The 24,088-nt window shown below is 43.5% G+C and overlaps 1 protein-coding gene across 1 annotated transcript in view; it reads right to left on the bottom strand.

The window, feature by feature from the left end:
- Positions 1-1,760: 1,760 nt before the first annotated feature.
- The window catches only part of Mdfic2 (MyoD family inhibitor domain containing 2), a 116,774-nt gene continuing 94,446 nt past the window's right edge, over positions 1,761-24,088 (bottom strand). The window contains exons 3-4 of the mRNA XM_046425590.2: positions 11,181-11,402; positions 1,761-2,811 (exon numbers count right to left, since the gene is read on the bottom strand). Of these exons, the coding sequence (XP_046281546.1) occupies positions 2,552-2,811; positions 11,181-11,402 (482 nt within the window). The 3' untranslated portion in view covers positions 1,761-2,551. The remainder of the gene's footprint in view (positions 2,812-11,180; positions 11,403-24,088) is intronic.

The raw sequence follows: 24,088 nt of genomic DNA, 5'->3' as shown, positions 1-24,088 counted from the left end.
TTTTAAGGTTAATAGTTTTCAATGTTGGGGGAATTTATTGCAGACTGGAAAAATGCGCTAGATGACTGTAGAAGTAAAACAAGCATCGGTTTTCCTGATAGTACCCAAGGCAGGGTAAAAAATGTGCTTTGAAGTCTGTCTCGTTTCCGCACAATACCTAAATCTCTTTCAACTCTCCCTTTCACTTTCCTGTTCTTCATTTGGTTATTGATGCCTTGTGCTTCTTGATATCCAATGATTATGCTGTCTCCAGGGGATATAGAAGCACTAATGAGAAATTGTCCTCCTTGCACCTAAAGAATTAGGCCTACAGATTCCAAAGTGACTTCAAACTCCATGTGCTTTCCCTGCAAACTTTTTGTCTTCATTAAGTTGAAAACCACTTCATGTCAGTATTTTAAAGAAAACATTGTAAGTATAAGGAAGTATTCAATATTTATCAATTTAGCACAAAGAAGAAATCTGGCTATTGAAACACATGCTCTCTTAGGAAATTTGGGGCTAAATAGGAACCTGTGTGTGTTTCTTTTGGGTGCCACTAAAAGGAGAGTTTGTTACTAGAGTATGCTGATTTTAAGTCCTTTGAATATAGATTGAGGAGTGGGATAGCTGGGTCAAATGGTGGTTCCATTCCAAATTTTCTGAGGAATCTCCATACTGCTTTCCAGATTGGTTGTACCAATTTGCAGTCCCACCAGCAATGTATGTGTGTGCCTTTCCCCCCGTATCCTCACCAACATTTATTGTTGTCTGTATTCTTGATAACTGCCATTCTGACTGGAATGAGATAAAATCTTACAGTAGTTTTGATTTGCATTACTCTAATTGCTAGAGATGTTGAACATTTTTTTATATATTTGTTGATTGTATAATCTTCTTCTGAGAAGTGTCTGTTTGGCTCCTTAGCCCAATTATTGATTGGGTTGTTTGTATTTTTGATGTTAAGTTTTTTGAGTTCTTTATATATCCCTAGTTATTAGTGCTCTATCTGGTATGTGTGTGTGGCAAAAATTTGCTCCCAAAATGTAGGCTCTCTGTTCACCTCATTGATAGTTTCTTTTGATGAGAAGCAGCTTTCTAGTTTGAGTTTATCCAGTTTATTAATTCAGCATATTATAGTAACACAGCCACATCAATCAATGTTCATGGCAGCTCAATTCACAACAGCTAAACTGTGGAAGCAACCTAGATGCCCTTCAGCAGATGAATGGATAAAAAAACTGTGGCATATATACACAATGGAATATTACTCAGCATTAAAAGAGAATAAAATCATGGCATTTGCAGGTGGATGGAGTTGGAGGATATAATGCTAAATGAAGTTAGCTAATCTCTCAAACCCAAATGCTGAATGTTTTCTCTGATATAGTATGTTGATTCATAATGGGGATGGCGGGAGGAACATGGGAGGAATAGATGAACTAAAGGGGAGGGAGGGGAAGCGAGGGGGTATGGGAATAGGAAAGGTGGTAGAATGAGATGGACATCATTGCCCTAAGTACATGTATGAAGACCAAAATGGTGTGACTCTATGTTGTGTACAACATATGAAAGATTATGCTCTATATGTGAACTATGAATGGAAATGCATTCTGCTGTTATATATAACAAATTAGAATAAATAAAAAATAAAATACTAGAGAAAATGGGGAGATGAGTGAAAAAAGGAGAGTTTATAAAATAAGCTGATTCTGTTTTAATATCCTGTTGCTTATGATACCTGACAGAAATGAGAAAAAGGAATAATCAAGTATCAGAGATAATTTTCTTGAAACATGCACGTTGTTCCCATTTAGGTTTATTAGAATAAAGAGAAGCCTTTCTGGAACAAATCGAGAATATCATTGCCTGGGATGACATAGTCACACACACACACACACACACCATAACACGGTCTGGGATGATCAGCACCCTCCTGAAGTGTATACGAGATTCAGAATTCACTGGAGATGCTTCAGAGACATCTGTTGTAATTACAGGAACATGGTTTCTAATTCATTTAATTCCCTTTCCTACCTAAACTGTACCTATAAGTGAATTTTAAGAGACTGTATAAATAAATTTTTAATTACAAAATGATGTTATACAATACATTATTAATAATAACCAACAATGCATAATGTTTATGCATGAATCCATTAGGAAGGCGAGCTAATGTATGTCAATGCTGAAAGACAGCACTAATCTGTCCTGAATTTGTGAATGATGCTGAATCCATGAAGCAGGCCAAGTGCAGCAGCACAGAGCAGCTTAGCATGCTACTGGGTACTCAAGGAGCATCACACACCTATGGCCTTTAGGAGGTATTCACGATTTGTTCATCTCATCGATTGAGACGCTTACTCTTCAGCAAGCCATGCGTTTGTGAAATTGGAATGAGACCACTGAGTGGACCCTGCTAAGTTTCCCAGACAGATGCAGAATGAAATGGCCCCAAGCATCCAAGAACTGCAATACAGCCCTGCATTTGGGCACATGGAAACCCCTGTTTCTTTGCAATGGAATTTCCCCTCCCATTGATGGCCTTGTGGGGGCTCCTGGGTGGGTGGCGCTAGCGGTAGCACATTTCGGAGATCTCCATGGCCAGCTCCAGACACTCGCTGGTCTCGTGGCAGGACTCAAAGAGGCTGCAGTCCACGTCACAACTGCAGCTGCAGTCCCCACGCGGGTGCTCCTCGTCCGTGGCATGGTGGTATCCATGAGAGGGGCAGCACAGGCTGGTCCACACCGCTTCACAGGTGTCAGGAAGCATCAGCAGACAGTCCCCAAACTGGCAGAACAGACAGGCAAGGATCAGCGAGGCACACTCCTCTGTTGAAAGAAGGAGATGCCATTACTACATGAGAATGGGATCACTGTTCAGTGTTTAAGGAGAAGGAATTGCTAACCATCCAGCTCTGATCCTCATATGTGCACTAAATTACTACTCTGTACCTGGAAATATGTACCGTTAAAATAATGGCTGATAAAAATTATTATTGCACATGAACAAAAATAAAATAAGAAGGAAGATGGATAGTAACACCTATGGGGGCATCAGCAAGGGGCGCATAAGTGGGCTTCATAGCCGACTCTTGATTGTCTGTCCATGCCAGGGGACAGCTCACCCTGGCCCACTTGAGCCCCACCCCCATGCCACCACTGTCACTACTGAAGTAATGCTTTATTAACTCCTGAGCATTTCCTATTGATTCCATATCATCAGGTTATTTAAAATGCTATCCCTTTTCTCTGTTCCTTTACTTACTTTGCCTACAGAGGTGCTAGGAAGCCACAGAATTAGCTACCTACCTGGAGACCATGAAGCTGTTTTGAAAAATAGCAGAGCCTTTGCTGGAGCCCCAAGAGCTGCACCCAGCTGTCACTTCTTGTCACCACGCTTTGTTATGTGTTCCACCGTGGATTCCAGGAAACCCACCACACCCATAAATGCAACCGAAAAGCACATTTCAAAACTTAATATAAATGCTTTTTAAAAGAATCACAGCTTTTGGGGTTGTGTTTCATTTTTAGTTCCTGTCTCCTTTTCCCTCCAGTTCTGCGGAGCCTTGATTTTATATTCAAGTGTTTAAGTGAAGTACGTCGTCATAGGTCTAAAAGGTTTTAAATCTTATCAGTCCTCTTTAAGAAAATTGGTTTAAAAATTTACTATGCAGACTTGCAAAAATCTGGGAAGTATCTCTGCAGCACTGAAGGTAATTGGTAATTCTAGCCAAACAGCTGCAACGGGTTATAGATTATTTTATTTTTTTGGCTTCCATAAAGGGAATTAGTTGAAGATGTAACAGTTCTCTTGTTAAAATCATAACCTATTTTCAAGTTTATAATGCCTCAAACATGTGTGAGCTTCTTTGGAGAAGGCAGGTAAGTGTTCATGGGATAAGTCATCCAGTTAATCAAAATCTGTCATCTGAAGGTTGCTGACGATTGGGAGTCAGCTTCCAGAACATTCCCCTCAGACGGGCTTATCCACTGATCAAGCTTTGATTCTCATGAGGATCTCGTTTCTCAATGGCATGTGACTGATTTTCGGGTATTCAGACTTGGATGGACAGGACTGTAGAGCATGCAGAAGAGACCCCCTGCCCCCCACAAAGAAATCGCAGCGCTTTCTGCCCTGTCCATTTACTTCCAACCTACTTTTCCAGAAAAGGTTGCTCTCTTTTATGAACTTGTAAACGTTCTCAGAAAAGGAGCAAATGCTATAAAGTAAGTAGTTTTAACGTATTGTGAAAGCACTATCTGACACTCCAAAGCGAATCCTGAGTATAGATAAACTGAGATCTTCCTTGCTCCCTCCCACGGCCCCCTTCCTTCCCAGTGAGCTGGTGGTAAAATAAAACACCATGATTTTTACGATGACTTTAATTGCCATATATTGCTGCAGGTGTGGTGGTCGTTACGTGGTATTTATAGTTAGGCTGCATTTTCCACAGTGCCTCTGCTGGTGGGTGCTCATCTCTTGCCAGCCTGGGCGTGTTTTCGTTAGCTTTGGCTGGCTCCTAGCAAGTGGCCATCTCAGTCCTAACAGCACCCACCACCCGCAGAAACTCGAGAGTGAGTTAGTAACAGGACACGGACTCTATTTGCACTGGCTTTTCTAGAGCGGGTGGCAACTGTGACCTCATGAATTTTGGCAGCACTGAGGTTGCTTCCATAGCAGCCCCGGGCAAGAGGTTCTCCATGATCCCTTGGGTTGGAGGCTCACGAGACCCACTCAGGCTTACGACTGTATAAAAACGACCCCAGGGACCCTGGGCTTTATGCATACAAGGCTCAACGTGGGTTTGGAGTAAGGAGGGCAGAAGGCAGGGGGACTGACGTGAGGGAGGATCTGGTGATTCTTGCCGTAGGTAGCGTGAGGATGGGGGCCTCATTGTTTCCTGAGGGCACATATTCTTCTTCAATCACACTTGCCAACGTCTCCTCAAGTTGACAGACTCTGAACATCTCTGCTTCTGATGCAGATCTTAGATTTTATTCATTAAAGAGAGAGAGAAAAAGAGAGTGAGAAAGAAAAAGAAAGTTTTGGCCTAATCATTTGGCCAATTTGGCATTGGATTTCTGCCCCTTTCTATTTTGCACTTGAGAGTAGCGCTGGTTTTTTTCTGTTTCTAAGTCAGTCCTTTTTATTTGCTTATAAAAGACAGAGCCTCTTGCCCAAAACAAACAAACAAACAAACAAAAACAAAACCAAAAAAAACAAGGTAACATTAATGAATTGAAAGCAGATTTTTCCGAACTTTCAGGCTTGTTCTGTACTTTTCCTAAATCACGTGTTAAATAAATCTTCACCAGTAGGAAAAAAAAAAAACTGTTTTGCATAGAGCCAATTTTGGTTGACACAGAATTCATGTAAATGGGTCAAAGGACAAGAGTGCAAACTGTTTGGAAAGGGTGTCGGGGTCTCCCTGCACCTGAAGGAGGTCATCTTCCTTTGCCCTCTCACATTCCGTAAATTGACATCAGAGTCACATCCTGTGATTCGTACCCTTCTTGCTGTTCCCCAGGAAGGAACGCCACGTACACTGTGGCCTACATCACACCTCTTCAGTGTTTGCAGGACATCTCACATGCCAAGGCCTCACTGCCTTGAGGCCTTCCTCGTCCCCCCTCCCACACACCTGTCCCTCCTCTGGTTTCTCTTAGGAGTGGCTCCTGAATGCCCAGGTGAATTCTCCAGGAACCTGGAGGCACTCTTTGCCATTTCCCTTTCTCTTATTGCTTCCCCCATGTCCAGGGCACCCCTGCATCCTTCCCTGTTTCCCTCTGGCCTCTGCCTCCTGCAGAGCCACTGTCTGAGCTCTGGCCCTATCAGCCATCTCCAGAGGTCTCCTCTGGAGGACATTCTGCAATCACAGGGGCCCACTTCAGATTCAGCAGCTGTGATATTTGTAATCTGACATTAGAAAACTCCACCACCACCTCCCCCAGTCCCCAAGGCTTGCTAGAGCCTAAAAGCCCCGTATCATTGGGCCTCTGCCTCCTTCCTGACCCCAGGACCTGCTCTCCTCAATCCTCACCACACCACAGCTGTGTTGTCTGAACGTCCCTGTTTGGCACTAGCCTAGCTCAGGACCCGTGTGTGTGCTGAGCTTTCTGATGTGTCACACACCCTCCCCCAGCTGTACCCAACTCCTGAGCAAACCTTTAGGTCTGTCTTAAAACGCTGGAAGCCACACCATTGCCGAACCTTCCACAGCCCCTGCTTTATTTCTCCTTCACGGCCCGACCCTGAGATGGCATTGACCTAGTGAGTCTGTCAGCTGGTTTCACATCACAGGAGGTAGGAAAGCCTTTTCCATGGCTGATTCTGAGTGGGAAGCTTTGCGATCCCTGTTTTTCAGTGAAAGGACTATGGTCCAGGTGTTGGCACTGAGGGCCCGGAGTCCTCCCGATTCTAAGGTGGTAGAGCAGAGATGCCTGTCTCATCCCTCTGGATCTAAAGCCTGTGCCCTCTGTCTCATGGTCAGGGGTCCCTGATTCACCAAGGGCCCATCTGCATCCCTCCACCTGTTCTGTGCACCTCACACAGGCCTCAGAAAGGCACTGGGGGGTGGTGGTGTTACCTTCCCTGTTTACAGAGGAGGGACTGGTGGAGAGTGTGTTGGAGGCTGTCCCACCCAGAGCCTAGGAGCAGGAAGCTCAGCCCTCTGAACACTTGCTCTCTCCTGCCTGTCTTGGGCACAGCGCAGGACGCTGCGCTTACCAACGGCCTGCTGTCCTCTGTTTTCCCTGTTCTGATGTTCATGGCTGGGCTCATGGAGGCTGCAGGAGGAGCTGGGAAGCTGGGAGGAGGGGAGCCCAGGGTGTTCCTCACACCCTCTCTTGGCTCTGGGCGCTGCCTTCCTCTTGGAGTTCTTTTGTCCCTGAGGCTGTGGCTAACACATCCCTGGTGGCCTGTCAGTAAGGCTGGTTGCCGTGGCCTGCAAGTTAGTGCAGTGCCCCTGCCCCTAGTCTGCAGGGACACGGGAGGAGGGCAGGGCCTTCCCATAGCCCTGCTTCTGGGCTATCTCGCTGTTCATCTTACAAACCTTAAAGCTCCTCTGGGACCTTTGCAAACATTCCTTGCACAGGAAAGCCCCTCTGTCAAGCCACTGGTCCCTGCGTCTGCTCTAATTGCTGCTGTCAGTGTGACCAGCAGGCTGTCCTGCTTCTTGCGTAAGATGGTTGGACACCTACAGCGCACAGTCCAGAATGGTGTTGACTGGAGCAAGAAGCCGTGGCAGATCCCTCCCAGGGTGGCTTCGTCTCCTCTCACATCCACAGGGAACCTCCTGGACCCCAAGGATACGGAGAGATGATACAACTTCCAGAGGTGCTAAACATACACTGGCTATTGGTCGATTAAGAGGGGGACCTGTCCCTCTTATTTAGGAAGGATCATGTTTAAGTAAAGCAGAAAATATAATTATACAAGGAAGTTCCATAAAGGGACAGGAGGTCAACCCCAGGCTCACTGCCACCACCACAGCCTGCACCTTGCTCCTGCCACCATGGTGCCACAATCAGGTGGAGGCAGGCTGAGGCATCTAAGCTGCCAACTGTAGTTCCCAAAACAACTTCAGAAGCACACCCCTGATACTGAGGGATCTCATCCAAATAACAAGAACATGGTCCTTTTTTTTTTTTTTTGGTAGCAGGAATTGAACTCAGGGGCACTCGACCACTGAGCCCCATCCCCATCCCTATTTTGTATTTTATTTAGAGACAGGGTCTCACTGAGTTGTTGGCACCTTGCTATTGCTGAGGCTGGCTTAGAGCTTGCCATCCTCCTGTCTTAGCCTCCGGAGCAGAAGAACATGGTTCTTACAGAAGTGACTCCACAAAACCAACAGTGCCCGCTCCTTCTCCCCTAAAGCAAAGCATCACAAGAACAGAGGCCAGGTGAAGCCAGTCCAGATCCAGTCTTCTAGAACCATCCTGTGCTTCACACAACTGCCCTCATAATGAGGCTCAGGACCCCATGGCTCCCACTGATGGCTAAAAGTTTTTGATTGAAAAGTCTAAAAATTGGCTCTCACTCCCCCAATATTAAGTTCTAAAAAAAAAAAAAAGTCTGTAAGGTAGAATAGGAATAAATAAAGAGTGACTGAATGCCTTTCTCTGGGTGGGGTATCATCCCTGATGTTATCAATTTTAATAGCTATTTAAATATGTCAAGATCTATTTAAGTTCAGACAAGCACAAGTAACATCCGAGTCAGTTCTTTAGAACCAGAATGACTAGGTTTGGGTGATACTTGGTAAATCTGTGCTTATGTTTTTTTCTGAGCAAATGAACTGAAATAATTATAAAATTGAAACATTTTATAAAGGTGACACCACTATATTTAATTGTATGAAATTTACAGTGTAGAAAATGTAATCATTTTATTCAGTAGCCCATGCTGTAATTAAGACTGTTCTTTTGAGGTGTCTTGTATTTATGGTTTGCCTCTTCCACCTGAATGAGACATCTCAAATTCAAAATTATATATCAATTAGGCATATGCTCAGGATTGTTTTAGAAGGGAGCTGGCTTCTAATACCATGTGTACCCCTGGCTTTCTTATCCCTGGGGATGCTTCTGCAATCAGAAGAACCCAGACACAGAAGCAGGTACAGATAGCTCTCTGTACTTTTCCTATTTTATTCTGGGAAGGGACCACACATGATGAACCACGATTTAATAACAAAGCAGTGCCGCAGCCCGTGGCCTGTGATGTGCAGTAGAGATCCTCTTAACTCCCATCAGAGCACACACCATGAACCATGCTAATGGACGCGGCACATTTCACAGAATCTGCATGTGTGAGGCTTTTCCATCCTGCTTTAAGTGGGGCAATGTATATAAATAATAGATATTAGCAATTAAGCATCCATTCCTATGCACTCGTTTATACATCTGAAGATAAATTAACCACAAACTACACGAAAGTGGATGCAATCTTCTCTTTTCCCTTCTGTTTTCCCTGCTGTTCCTGAAAGATATTTCTGTATTTATCTCAGTACGAACAATGACCCCGGTTCTCAATTTCGGCATCCTTAAATTAATTACTATCAAAGATTCCCTAAAATGAAGCGCGTCTGACTTAACTCTTGATTTTCCTGTTTAAGATAATGAGTTCCTTGTTGCTGTCCATGGGTCTTTAGCCTGAGTTGTTTGCTTTCTCTTTGTGCAGGTGTCAACACTGCATGAAAGAGATGTTTCACAGGGCGGGGGCTAAGTTGGGGGTGGTGGTTACCTGTGCCACCAGCTGAAGCCTGAATGTGCGGGCTCGTGCTGGCTTCAGTCCAGTTCTTTGGAGAACCACTGCATTCATTTATCCTTGTGAATCTCCTTTGCTCTTTTTAGCCAAGAGTGAGCTGTTATTTTTCTGTAGGAGGCTTTTGAGTATTAACTGCCATTTTATTGGAGCTGTCATTTTGGCCTGGCCCTGAGAACATGGGGGATCAGATATCATGGTAGCAGGCCAGTCCTTCTCCTCCCATGATCCCTGATGGGAGGGACGGAAGTCTTACTCTGTGGACATGTGGAATGGCAGGCAGTTCCTACCTCTGGGGCCATGAGGCTAACACTCCTCATGGAGCACTACACATGCTTTCCGGTACAACCCAGCAAAATGCTGCAGTATTGCAAAGCTTTTGCAGAGAACTCCTTTGCTTTGCCCGTTCTCCCGAATGGTGTTCACTTCTGCCGAAGCTAGAAACTTGAGCATGATTCTGGATGGGCACTGTGGTCTGCACACCAAAGTCAGCCCCAAGATGTGTCTGTGGGAGTGTCTTGCACTCCATCAAATAGATAGAACAAGCTCCCAACACTGGGAAATTCAGAAACTTCCCATCCTAATCTCTGGCTATTCTTGGAATGCTTCAAGATCTTTAACTCTGGGTCTGGGTGTCCTCTGGCAGCCATCAGCTGGAATCATGTAGAAGTGACCTTTAGGTGACATTTGCTCTCGGGCTTGTCCTGGTCCCATGGGTGCACCTGTTCACTTCTCCACATTGTCATTCCCATCTCTCCTGCAGCTGCAGGCAATCAGGTCTAGAGTTTCTAGCCTAAAGAAGCTACTTCAACATCTGTACACAGTTCCACCTTGATAACCTGTGTTAGGGGTCTTCTCTCTTCTTCCTTTCTGACACTGAAACCATAACAAAAGCTAGAACTGAATTCCTACTGTGTGCTCGCTTTATACATGTTATTTCATTGATCCTCAAAGGTGCCATGGTGTGTTACTAGTCCTACTATGTAATGCTATGTAACTGAAACTGAGAGTCAAAGATGATTTTAAAAAATAGAAGACAAGAAATAAAATGTGTCCAGTTTTGTACAGTGAATAAATGTCAGAGGCAAGAGTTAAATGAATGGGATGTCAAATGGGCTTTTAAGTTTATTTAAAAATTTTTCTTGTCTATAAAATTAAATATGAGTTTAAGGGCAGAGAACATCAATACCCTGTTACATTTTCCTCTGAGAAACCCCAGCCTCCCTTTAAATGCAACACAAGAGCGTGAAAGCAGAACTCTGGAGTGGATGTGTCCCTCTGAAGGTCACAGGAACCTTGACCTGAGTTAAACTCTGTATGTGCCGGGGTGGAGTCGGAGACTTTGAACTTGATGGTGCCCAGTGTTGAGCAGAGATCAATTTGAAACTGCCTCTGCAAACATGATGTGCCCTTTATGTTGTGCCTGGGGTGCTTTGGTCTAGGTTTCTCTGATCAGAATGCCTGGAAAGTGATATTACCTAGGGGAAGCAAACCTTCTTCAGAGACAGCTGACGCAAGCATCTTGGTATCTGATACCGCCTCGATTTCTGTGCTTCCAGCATTTTCATCTCCGTCCACTCTGCCTTCTCCTCTCTGCCTGGAGCCATGGGCTGAATAATCCCATCTCTGAGAAGGCAACGTCTGCCATTTTCCCCTGCCCACTTCACAGCCCTGTATAAGAACGATTCTGCCCCTCCCTACTATGTAAGATACTTCGCCTCTGATTCCCCACTTTGAGAGCAAACAATCTGCCAAGCACCTCACAACTGCAAAGTGACCTTGACATGTGTCACTCACCAGGGATTTCAAATCCAAGTCAAGCTGTTTAATATTCATAAAGACTTTTTTTTCCTCACAGCATATGTAGTGATTTTTGCAGGGGCTGGGGGCTGGGGCGCCTTATTTAGAAAGGGTTGGATTCTGGGAGACATACCCTCCGTGTCTCTTTGACGCTCTGAAGGGTTGGTTTGGAGGTAGGAGCGTTCTGTCTGACATTCTTCCAGGGAGGACAGTGACGTGCTGGATGCTGACAGCTTTTTCTCATTGGGGGTTTCCTTGGCTGGTCCATCTGTGATGTTGAATTCAGAGACTGAATTTATAACCATAGCATTAATGGGTTTCTCATCTGCATGGTTTTCATTTGTGAGTTGTGCATCTAGACGAGAAAAGAAAGCACACACACCAACCTCCTGTAGTTTACAGAGTTCACATTCTAGGACATAAGAATAAAGTCAGCTGAACAAGAATGGAACAGTATTTGAGCAGGGTTATTCTGGAGAAAAAGTACAATTAAAAATAGAATACAGTCATTAAATTTTATACACTTTATAAGCTCTGCCTATCCCATTAATTTGTAACACATATCTCTACTACAGGTTTTGGGTTTTTTTGTTTTTGTTTTTTTTGTGTGTGTTTGTTTTAATGAGCAGGGAGAAATAAGGAATTCATTCCCTCAGATCAACAAATCTCCTAGGAGGTCATCAGCACCTTGTGGTGGTGCACCAAGGATCTGATTCACAGGGACAAGGTCTTAACTGCTAGGCAGTCCTGCTGAGTTACAGGTGTGCCCTCAACCAGGTCCTTTATCATGTTTTCCTCTATCAGTGGTGTCATGTTTTGTTGAGTTATTCCACGGCCCCTTCCTACTTCTTTTCCTAAGAAGCTCTGTTGCCACCCCTTTCTCTGCCTTGGCACTTGCTAGGTCCCTTGCCAGGTGATCACCTCTGTGGCTTTGGGGGTGTGCTTCCTGGCTTTGGGGGTGTGCTTCCTGGGGACATACCTTATTCCATGGAATCAGCTGGTGCAAGTGCCAGAGATGTTCAAGGAACTTCTAGCAAAAGTCCTAATGAAGATTCCTATTTGAAGAGGTGGAGAGGAAGCTGGGAAGGCCAGCATTTCTTGCATTTGGGGCTCTGGTGTTTAATCTGCCTAAGCTACATAATAACTGGAGTCTGTTATGTGACAGGTACAAGGTTGGACCTGAGTACTGGTAGTGACAAAAGCATGATACAGATTAGCAAAGCAGTGACTATGCACACTACAGTGATCAGAAGTGCCTGAAAGAGACACATCCTTTAAGCATGTGAGAGCAGAGTGAGGCCCAGGCCGGACAGAGGTGCAGTTAGCTCACAACTCACCTCCACAATAAGCAGAGTCCTGAGATGGGTAAGAGAGGGAACAGAAGAAGGTCCTCTCCAACATGCAGCCTGGGGATTCCCAGGGACATCTATGATTCTGGAGTTTGGTGACACTGCTGGGAGTGGTAAGGGTGGGTTCTGGGAATGGCATTCCCACAGCCAGCCCAGGGCCTGTCTGACTGCCTAGTGCCCACTGAGCCACTGAAACAAAGATGATGATTGGCAACCTGGCATGATTCACCACTCAAATGCAGCTCACAGCAAGGAAAGCATCCTTGCCACGCCCATCCCAAGGTGCATCTTCATTTGGGGCAAATGGAAATCTCTGCAGTTTTCTATGTAGTAGAATCACTTGAGAAATCTAAAAATTTGAACTGATTTTTAGAGGTCAGACACCTCCCTCCCTAGCAGATAAATTATTTCATAATCCCTGGAGGATTTTTTAAATTCCCCATAGGCAGTCCAGTTTGGGGACCCCCGGGACCTTCCACTTTTGTGAATAGAGGAGAGAGAACATCCTACAGATGTGAGTCAGTGATTCTCAGAGACCGGCCAGGCTATGGTTGCTCTCTGGCGGTTCAGAACTGGCAGGAGGCCTAATAGTCACCTTGCTACATATAGTCATCTTAGGCCATTTTTGTTTATGATTTTCCAAACAGCCTTGGTTTTCAGAAATGCTTCATTTTTATTCCCTTCCCTGTATGTTGCTGGTTTTAAATCTCTTGGTTGCAGTTTAATCCACCCTTGAAAGATGGGGATCAGGGAAACATCCATTGTTGACAGCAATTAGCACAGTGTTGGATATTGAAATCAAATTGACTCCACAGATGGGGAAATTCTAGGCTTCTTCCATGCAAGAGGGATTCACCAAATTAATGAAGTAATGATAATGATGAGGAGGAAAATAAGGTTGTTTTTCTTCTTTGGATATCAAAGCCCCCAGTAACCAACCAATATCACAAACAGATGGATTGTCAAACACAGTGTGAGACCCTCTGGAGCAAGATCCACATGTTGGGCCAGATACGATGGTTAGTTGCATCCCTGTCCTGTACCCATTAGACACCAGTAGCACCCAATGGATAGCACCTGTCCCCCTAGATTGTGCCCATCAAAGGTGTCTGTAGACAATGTCAAACGTCCCCTATGGGACAGGATTGCCCCCGTTTGGAATGCACATGTGCAGCTTGGTGGATCTTATGCTACGTTCCGTGTACTCATGTTCTCTGTGATGCTGGGAGTATGCCTTGCTCCCTTCCTGGAGCAGATGGTTGAAGCAGAAATTGGTGCCTGCAGTTAACAGATGAATGAGAGGAATCAGGACTCAGAACACTGGTCCAGGTGATCTGCCCAAGGCCTGCTCATCAGTTGGTGTTAGAGCTGGAATTTGAACCTAGGGCTAGTGGGTTCCCAAAGCTTTGCTCTTATCCTTGTCTCTGATTCATTGTTAGCTTTCGCCTTGGCTCCCTAACTGCTGAAGCTGTTCTTCAGCAAAACCCCTGCACTCTGAGTCCTGAAGTGTATCCCCTACCCCAAAGCCAGCCTGGAAAGAAGCCTCATTTCATTTAGCGATGTTTGCAAGGTAGAACTAGTTTCTTGCCCATTTGGGGAAACCTGCCTGTTCAGTCACAGCTGTTTTGAAGACCTCAGCTGAGAAAGAGCTGATAGATAACGAAACCTTGATGAGAGCGGAGATTGCAAGCAGCTATTTACTTAATAGAATTAATTAACAATCAGTTCAAATTATCACACGTAGTCAGGTTGCATGTAATTTAAATTGCTTTTGCACAAAGTAATTCAGTAACCAAAAAAAAAAAAAGTTGGATAGAGGTTACTGGAATGTAAGAACACGGGGAGAACGCAGCATACAGCCAAGTGGTATATGATTCTCTTTTTAATTTTGCGACAGTTTTAAGTATAGCATTTTGAATGTAAGTGGTGCTACATTAAGCAACCATTTGGAGCACACGAGGCTTGTGCAGAGAGGATTTTGTGGAGAAGTTGAACTGCCATTCATAAAGTTATTTTAATTCGATCTCTCTGTTTATATTTTTATTTTTTTTCACTCCCCAGGGGGAGCTATCTGTTGCTCATTAAAGAATCATCTGACACACACATTCCAGAACTCAGTCTGTTCAGCCCAGAATTCTGACATCTGAAGGGAGTCACAGTTTTTGGGTGAATGTTACTGACATCTTCCATTTTTTGAAGACGGAATGCTAGCAATAATGTCCCCAGATTCCTTCCTCTACGGTGTTACTTGACATTGTACCCAAAGTATCATAAAGTAGAAAAAGCTAAAAGGAGAAGCACATGAACAGTGGCAGCACATCTTCTGCAGAGAAAACTATTTTGGAATTAAATAAGGCGTTAGAAACTATATTTGGTATGTTATACATAGTTCTTGACATTAACTCGGGAAAATAATTTTTTTTCAACAGAAGAAAAAAAACAAACCAAAATTAGGACAAAAATTAGGAGCGCTTCTCTAGTTCTTAGAAAAAAAAATTAAAGCGTATCATGAACCTCAGTGAAATAGAAAATTCCTATTTGGGTTAGAAGTAATTGCAAGAACCACTGGGCATAAACTAAGTAACAGAAAGATGGACAGTTAATTAATTTTTTATTACCATTGAGCAAATGTTATTAATTTAATTCAATTAACATTTATTGAGGACCCACATGCAAGAGATGAATCAGTGTGACAGGAGCTAGTAATTTATTTACTTTTTGTTATGAAGGAAACATTTCTGTGCTCTTCCTTTGTGCTCACTAAATGTGACTTTATCAGTTTTACAGTCTTTATGGACGTAAATGTGGGTATGCAGCCTCTTGCTGTCTGGGCCCTGGTTCTGGTCTTTCTCTTTCCTCTTTCCCATCCTTTTCCCTGGCCTCCCTGGCCTCCCTGGCCTCCCCAGCCTCCCCAGCCTCCCTCTTCCTGCCCCACCCATCTTCCCCTCTGCCCTCTCATTTCGGTGACTGACCTGAGGCCCTGTCACTCACGTGCCTTCCCTCCAACTCCTTCAACATCCTTATTCCGAAGGCCTCGGTCCCCTTAGTCTCTTTCCCTGTACCCCACCCTGGGAGCTCATAACTGTCCACACTTGCAAATGAATTGTTTGCAGAGTTGGCCTGAAACCTCCATGCGGCCAGTCAGCTGCAGCCTCCAGGTCGGCCTGTGCTAACCCTGGGGGATCCAGGCCTTGGTTCTTAAGAGGCCCTGGGTCACCTTGGAACTGAGTTACTGGCTGTTTTGTTTGGGTTTCCAGCCAAATCCTCTCAATTTTACATGCCTTTCACTAAGCCCTTCCTTCTCCTCCTCCCCTAGAGGGGTAACTTGGCCCTCCTGGGAGAGTGCAGAGTTGGTTTCTCTTCTTGGATTGTCTCTTTCCCTGTTCCCCAGGTTCAAAGCCCTTCCCTCTGTCTAGTTATTTACGAGTTCTATTTTGTTCTTCCTTCCAAATGTCTCTCAGGTCCGCAGAGGCTCTTCCTTCCCCTTGCCAGCCATCTGAGTGACACTGTCTGTGCCCTACAGTGGGCTTCTTAGGATGGTCACTGGTGTCCATGTGATGAGGACCCAAAATATCTCATACACTGCAATCAAATGAGGTTTCACAATTGGTTCTTCTGATCTCATGACTCATAAGCAGAAGGAACACAACACACACCCCTTCACATGTTCAAAATGTCGGCAGTTCCTATGCGTCTCCCCTTCCTCCTGTTCTCACTTGACCCACCACCCTCTGGCCAGGCTGCTGTTGAAACAGGCAGCTGTGGCTAAGATTTTCTTATGGAAAACTCCAGATGCCTTGATGAAAATTTTTGGATTAGCCTTTAAGGCACAGTGGCTGTGTAATTCTAGACCAAAACTTTAAAAGTGAGTGTGGATTTCGAATGTATGGATTCTTCTCTTCCCTACAGAGGTGAATTTTATTTTCCCTTGTATTTCCATCCACTGTTCTCTGGCTTAGAATTTAGTACCGTCATTATCTGTGGTTGAGATCAGATCAAGGCAGACGTGTGACATTTCAAGGTATGAGCCACCAAAGCAGTAATGAATGGCCGTGGCTGGTAACATAGTTAACTGAAATGACACTGTAGAGAAATTTCTTTTTTTTTCTATAAGAACTTGATAGAGTTCACACAAGTGTTAGAAATTAAGCTTTGCTGTTGTTAGAATGTCTGACCACATTCTAGGCAGTAACAGAATACACAAAATACAGGAAATCATCTGATGTGATCAAATGTAGTGAAAATCATTAGATGTGTAGATCACTTTTATTCTTATATTGAGTAAAACTGGAAAATGGAGGGGGATGGCTGAAAATATCAGGATTGGGAAGATAAGAATCCTCAGCATTGGCAAAAACAAAATAAAATGCGACTGGTCCTCAAGGAAGCCGTATTTTCAACAGTACACTACTTTCTTCTTCGAAGGGTGAAGGAAGAAGGTGAGTAGATAATTTTCTCCAGCTGATGGATGAAGACTTTCTGAATCCTTATCACCTTTGGAAGTGCACAAGTATCTGTCATCAAGGAGTATCAAGGAGTTGTCTGTCAGATTAGAGAGAACAAAACCTCAGGTTCATGAGTTTTAACTTTTGGGACGAATAAGTGAGCTAAATACAACCAGCGTATTTTTCTTTAACTTTCAAACACCAGCTCCAGTTGGAAGATGTCCTTTAAAGACTTTCAAGTAAAAGTGGCAGTTCTATACATCCTGGTTTTGATGTGTCTTACATAGCCCTTCAACAGCAGCTCGGCCTCAAAAGCGTCGGATGAAATGTTTATCAAGGGCCGTGACAGGAGAACATTTGAAGCCCTTTCAATCAGCCTTTACAAATCTTCTTTAAAAAGTGGGAAAGAGCAAAAGCATATTATTTCTCCAGAAATAATGGCAGTGAATGTTCAAGGTGAAGTTGATGAAAGAGTATGCAGAGCCGAGGAAGGGAGGCCAAGCAGGCCTCCCCAGGCTCCTCCATCCTGCGGAGCAACTCCTAACTCTGGGGCTGACAGGGTCTGTGGCTGTTTCCTTGTGTTCCAGATGATTTCCTCGGTTTTCTGCTCGCCCCTCACCCTGCTCATGTAGAGTGGCACTGGAGAGGTGATCAACTCTTATAGCCATGTCATCAGCTGGTAACACGGAGAAAGTGGCTCCTAAGAGATGCTGGAAACTTCTTTCAACACAAAAACAGTCTGACCTTATGACATGAGTTTCCATTGCATTTTTATGCAGTTACCTTCCATTTAACATGTGTAGAAAGTATCTCAGAAAATAAAGATTATGTTACCTGAGGAAAAATAGTGGTCATTACCTGAGTGGAAAAAAAAAAAAGATGCCTAGGATTAAGAGTCTGGTCCAGTCCACATTTTAACAGCTGGATGCACTGGGATTGGTAATAGGTTTAGGGCTTCAAAAAACAAACAAACAAACAAAAAAATACATGAAGCGAATCAGGCTGCAAACCCAGGCATCATTGGTATTATAGACACAAGTATTTTTACTATCGGTATTTAAATATAAATGTTAAAAAATTAAACTCTGGTTGAAATATTCTCTATTACATTAGAACAATCACAATTCATTCATCCCGACAATGTGAATGGCACTTAAAGTCTCCCATGGCATTGTCACCTTTGATGCTCACAACAGTTTTGCAAAGTATTTTCACTGTCAGATGAATGAGGAAGCTCTAGTGCCCAAGAGTGTCCAGCTGGGAAGAGGCTGAGCTGGCTCTGGAACTTCTGTCTTCTAATTCCTGGGTCTCCTATTCTCAAACATCTTTGGAAACCAGGCCCTCTGGCGTGAGGTTGGGGTGTTTTCCTGAAGTTCAACAACTGTGCCTTCTTGACACCTTCTCTGCAGGGTAACTGGTGCTGCTGCTACTTCATCAAGGGGCCCCAGTGGTGTATGGGGCCTTTTGTCAACTAGTTGGGGCCTTTTGTTCCTTTTGGCAACTAGTAGTTGAGTTTTCCAGTCTTACCCTGGAAGCCCAGTGCCAGTGGCTCCCTACCCCAGTCTCAATCCCAGTGAAAAGCATGTCCCTAGGAGCAGCTGGGAGGTCTGGGTGCACGCTGGCCCCCGTCATGGCCCTTCCTCCTGTTCTAGCTCCATGACTGGTGCAGACCTGGTTCTCTTCCCCTTCCTCTCTGAGCTCCTTGAGGAACACATGCTCCAGTCACCTTGGATTTTCCAGCACCCAGGACGGCGTCTGGCAGAAATCAAGTGTTGAATAACTTTCAGGTGACTGCTGGACTGGCTGACAGATGACAGGCAGGTGTCTCAGCTGTTGGATGATGGGAACTCGTCCCTAGGAGAGGTCTTCTGAGCACATCCCATTGTCTTTCTCCCCCACTCTTGGTATGACCTTTGGTCCTGGGGAAAGTCTACTAATTTCTCTCTCTTATGCTAACATACATATTTATTTTTACTTTGATTTGAAAGCAATATTTGCATTTGTATGTAAAACTGTAATGAACATAAAAAGATAGAAAGTAAATAAATCTGTATAATTCTTATGATTTTAAATGCATTGTTGAATTTCTTTCACAAAAATGGAAATATCTGGTACATCTATATGATGGTATTTAGAATAAAAATATATCCTATAAGTTCTAATTTATCTGCAAATTCAAATGCATATGACATTCTAATTAGTAAATATTACATTAGAATCTATTAATTAGAATATTAATCTACTGAAACATATTTGAATATCTAATAAACATTATGTATCCTGGTTTTACTTAATATATAAGTCTGAATTAAAATGTCTAGTAATTCCCAGATGTCACTCATTATTCTAAAAACTTTGTATCTATTAGCCCCTTTAGTACTCCCTTCAGCCCTGTGCAGCAGGTACTGATGATGGCATCCTGATTTCCCATGATTGTGCAGGAGCATAGAGATGTTAAATAGCTTATCCAAGGTCACCCAGCAAGGATGAAGTGGAGCTGAAATGTTAACCAAGACAGCCCTGCTCTAGGTCTATGCTCCTAACCAAAATGCTATTCTGTCTGTCTAGTTAAAGATTTTAGAAACAAGTACTGGGATCTTGTTTAACATCTTATGTTACCACTGTATTGTAAGCATTTCCCTACATCTTAAAGAGGGTTTGAAAATACACTCAGGTGTTAGCCCACATATCACCTCCTCAGAGAGGCCTTCCCTTTCACTACACTGAAAACAATGGTTCTCACCTGGGGCAGGTTTTACCCATAAAGGAGCATTCCACAATGTCTAGAGACAGTTTTCATTGTCCTGAGCAAGATGGGGCGACTGGCATTATCTAGATGCCAGGATGCTGCTAAATGTCCTACTCTGCTCCCCCCACCACCAAACCCATCAAAAGTGTGGTTCCAAATGTTTGTAGTGCCAAGAAGGAGGAGTCCTGTATGGTGGTTCCTCTGGATTGCCAACTTGATGGGATTGAGAGACGCCTAGGATTAAGAGTCTGGTCCAGTCTGCAGATGACTGTCCTGGAACTAGCTCCTTCTGACTTCTGACCCTGTAGGGCCGTCTATCAAGTCCTCCCTGCCCACCCCACCCCTCCTTTTTCTTTTTGGTACTGGGGATTAAACTCAGGGGCACTTGAACACTGAGCTACATCTCCAGCCCTATTTTGTATCTTTTTTAGAGATAGAGTCTCAATGAGTTGCTTAGCACCTCACTAATTTGCTGAGGCTGGCTTTGAACTTGCCATCTTCCTGTCTCAGCCTCCCAAGCCGCTGGCATTACAGGCATTGGCCACTGCACCTGGCACAAGTTCCCTTTTATAACCATGCATATACATGTCCTGCTGGCTCTGGTCCCCTGGAGGACCCTGCCTGGTCCACCTGATATGAAGCAGCCACAGTCCTCACCACTGGCCATTACTATCATGCCAGTCTTTAATTCAAGTGTTTTCAACACTATAAAAATATTTTATTGGTTCACCTGCTTCTTCCCACACTTCACTAAGATGCCACCCTTAGGAAGCTTTATCTGTGCTTATTAATTCCTGTCCTAGCGGGCCACCTGTATAAAGTAGGTGCTCTGTATAAGAAAGATCAAAGAATGCACTAATGTTCCTCCTAGTAATGGCAGAAATGATTAATCAGTTCCCCACTCAATAAAATGTAGGTTGTTTCTGATTTTTGATATGATAAATACTCTTGTGTGTGTGTGTGTGTGTGTGTGTGTGTGAGAGAGAGAGAGAGAGAGAGAGAGAGAGAGAGAGAGAGAGAGGGAGAATCTGTTTCTGTAGGTTGAACCCACAGCAAAACTCCTATTGAATTAATGGCTGAATTTCTAAAGCTCTAGAGATTGTCAGCTTTCTCTTATATATACCAACAGAGATCGGGAAGAGCTGTTCTTTGGTGAATTCTAGGTTTCACCATTAAAATGAGTTATTTTTATCAGTTTGAAAGAAACTTGAATCTTAGTGTCCACTTGGGATAGCTGAGTAGCTGGTATTACAGTCCCACAAGGATAGGATTTCTTCATATCTACTTTTTTCTGTGGAAGTTTGTTCTACAGCTAGATTCTGGGTAATTCTGAGAACTCTTGTGTTCTACGGAACTGGGCACTTCAAAACACCCATTCTGTACTTAGAGATCAATATATTCTTGTTAAAAATCTTTATTGAATGGCCGCTGATTTTATCTGGTTTCTTTTGTTTGGTTCTAGTCTTTGAATCAGGAGGGCTGAGAGGTGACAAATCAGGTGGTGGACTTAGGAGGCTCCTTGTGGACCCCTGTAAATGTAGGCTGGAAACCAGATCTGTGCTGAGGCCCCAGAGAGGCCAGCAGTCAGGCCACCGTGGCTGAAGGTCAACAGATAAGGGAGGGAGGATTGGAGAGGACACGCTCAGGCTTACTCATGGTGCTCCACCCACAGCGTTCCCAACTGCATTATGGAGTCTATCGAAAGGCCTGATTGGAGCTCTATGATCGATTTCTTGTTGTCCCACCTGGTAGAAGTTAGCCCAGTGGTCTCCAGGTGGCCCAATTCTATCCATTGGGGTTAGACCATCTGTTTCTAGTTTTAAATCTTAATATACAATCACTCCTTTTGCACATTTAATATTGTGTATGACAGTGAATATGGTAGCACATGTATCCATTGTGTGTGTGGGAGTGTGAATGTGTGTGTGAATCAGGTGGGCTTGTTCTCTTCCTCGGTTTTCACTACTCGAGGCTTACAAGGTTTACAGTAAGAACTTTGAAGACCACCATCACAAAGGAGAGACTGAGGTCAGGGCTCCATATTGTTGTGCTACTGGAGGAATCCAGCTCTCCTGCTTCTTCTCGGTACCACGGGTGTGGTTGCTGGAACCATCGCAGCCACAGCAGCTGCAGAAGTGCCCTGAGTAGACTTCTCCTTGGAGTTTCTATAGTGGTAACAGGATTAACAGACTCTATTCTGGAAGTACTTGGGTGGCATAACACCTCCCAGCAGAACTATTCCTGACAAGGATGTGCAGATGGAAATGCATATTTATGTCACTTAAAGCTTACAAGAGACACAAGGATTCAAGCTATAACAATAAATAGAAAAAAAAATTCTTCAGCATTTTCGGGAACCCATACTCAAGTGCATTGACTGTGCTTGGCGAAAGACCTACAGTCTGCTCTTTGTCCAAGCATAAAATATGCAGCCTTCGAGCCTGTCGAGGTGAACTATGCTTGCTGAATGTATGTTAGAGTGTTAAAATAAGCTACCACAAAGTTAGTTTAAAATCTCAGGTCTTAAAAATAATGGGACAATTTTATGAAGTGTTTGGGTCATTTCAAGGAAAAAAAAAGTCTTCTTTTAGAAAAAAGACTATTCATTTGTTCCACTTATGAATAATGAGAGGTTTGAAAAAATTATTTCCAAAGGCCAAATAGTCATTGTATTGAGGCTTCCAAGTTTAAGGTATGCTCTACCTTGTAGGCCCTGGTGTAGCCTCCTCATTTCCTTCTGAAAAACCTCTGAAAATACAGAAAGAGAAGAGAGCACACATCCATGGAGTTTGGCAGTGATACCCCTGGATATATTTATGCAAACTTTTAGCTCATTGCAACGAAGCTAGAGAACCTCATCCATCTAGCATTTGGGTTGGCTCTACTGAAATAAGATGAGTTTACCTTTATGTTCTGCTTGTCCTGCCACAGGAAACTCAGTGTGTGACAACCGGAAAGCTGGGCTGCATCTCTCTAGAATGGCATTGCTTTCTATGTTGCCAAGAGAGGTTTATAGCTCTTTGCCATTCTAACCAAGCCACGAGTGGGCCACAAGTGGGCTGTTACAACAAATAGAGGAACGTTTCCAAAAGCCATGCAAGGTTTTCTTTAGGTTGCAAGAAGAACTTTGTACAGAAGAGAAGAAATATCTTAAAGAACAAATGAATGAAATGAAGAGTCAACATGATAGACCCAAAGGGTTATGTGTGAAATAAGAAAGATATGAAGATATCAAAAATGTAATTACAGAATTAAAATCTGCCTTAGAGGCAGTAAAGAACAGAATCGACACTGCAGAAAATACCACTGGAAATACAGAAAGCAGTTTGAGGGGGAGAAAAGGGGATTGAACTCAGGGACACTTGATCACTGAGCCACATCCCCAATCCCTGTTTTGTATTTTATTTAGATACAGGGCTCACTGAGTAGCTTAGGGCCCCACTTTTGCTGAGGCTGGCTTTGAACTGTGATCCTCCTGCTTCAGCCTCCCAAGCTGCTGGGATTAAAGGTGTGTGCCACTGTGACTGGCCAGAAAGCAAATGTTGAAAATTCTACTATAGCTGAAAAATGAGGGACAAAGAATGTGTTGTGGTAAGTTGTTGCTAGATACAGAGGCCAGAGCACATGGATTCTGTGTGAGAAACACTTTCCCAAAGGGGAAATTAAGGCAGTCTAAACACAAGCTTTGATTCAAGATGATCCTGAAGCATGTCCTGAGCAGAAACCAGTTTTAAATGTATCCCCTGCTGTCCAAAATTTAGTAAAAAGAGGACCGCAATACTAGAAAATATTTTAATAACAAAAATAAGACTTTTCAAGCAACCAGGAAAGAAAAATCAGATTGTTTAAGAAAGACAGAAATGTCTTGAGTTTTTTCATAAATTGTTCTTGTACCAAACTGTTAGAAAACAGTGATGTAACATATTAAAAATTTTGAAAGAGTAAGATCATATCCCCAAAATGTAATCCTCAATCAACTTGTGTTCTCTGTGAGAGAACAACTGTTTTGTCATATATTATGAGAAGAGAATAAACTCCCATGAGGAGCTTCTTGAAATCATTATTTAATGTCCATTTTTGCTGACGAAGAGAGCAAAAATTAGGGTGCCAAGATTTAAGAGACCAAGACAAGAAAGAAGCTGTTGACTGGTATAATGCTTCTTATGAAGTGCCAAGGCAAATCTCAACCCACAGAGTTAACCCTGGTGGAACTCCATGTCCTGAGGACCCACAGGGTACAGGACGGCTGTTCGTCCTCTCAGGGTGACAGTAGGGTGTGATACGAGAGGATACATTATCATTGATTTTTATTTAAGTTTTATTAAGTTAAAACGAATTTTTTCTTCATTACGGCAGTAGCCTGAAAAATGACACAAAAAAATGAAAGCTTCATCCACAAAAGTATTTTCTGCGTTTTCCAAATGTTCTTGCTGAATGTGTTTTCCACATATTTCTGAATTTTCCAATTTTTGTGAATTTTTCAAAATTTCCTAATGAA

The sequence above is a fragment of the Marmota monax genome, unplaced genomic scaffold, assembly GCF_021218885.2.
Source record: "Marmota monax isolate L192 unplaced genomic scaffold, Marmota_monax_Labrador192_F-V1.1 WCK01_AAM20220418_F8-fsc00028, whole genome shotgun sequence".
In the NCBI taxonomy this organism is placed as follows: domain Eukaryota; kingdom Metazoa; phylum Chordata; class Mammalia; order Rodentia; family Sciuridae; genus Marmota; species Marmota monax.
The sequence above is the reverse complement of the archived record's forward strand: the minus strand, read 5'-3'. Positions and strand labels throughout refer to the sequence as shown.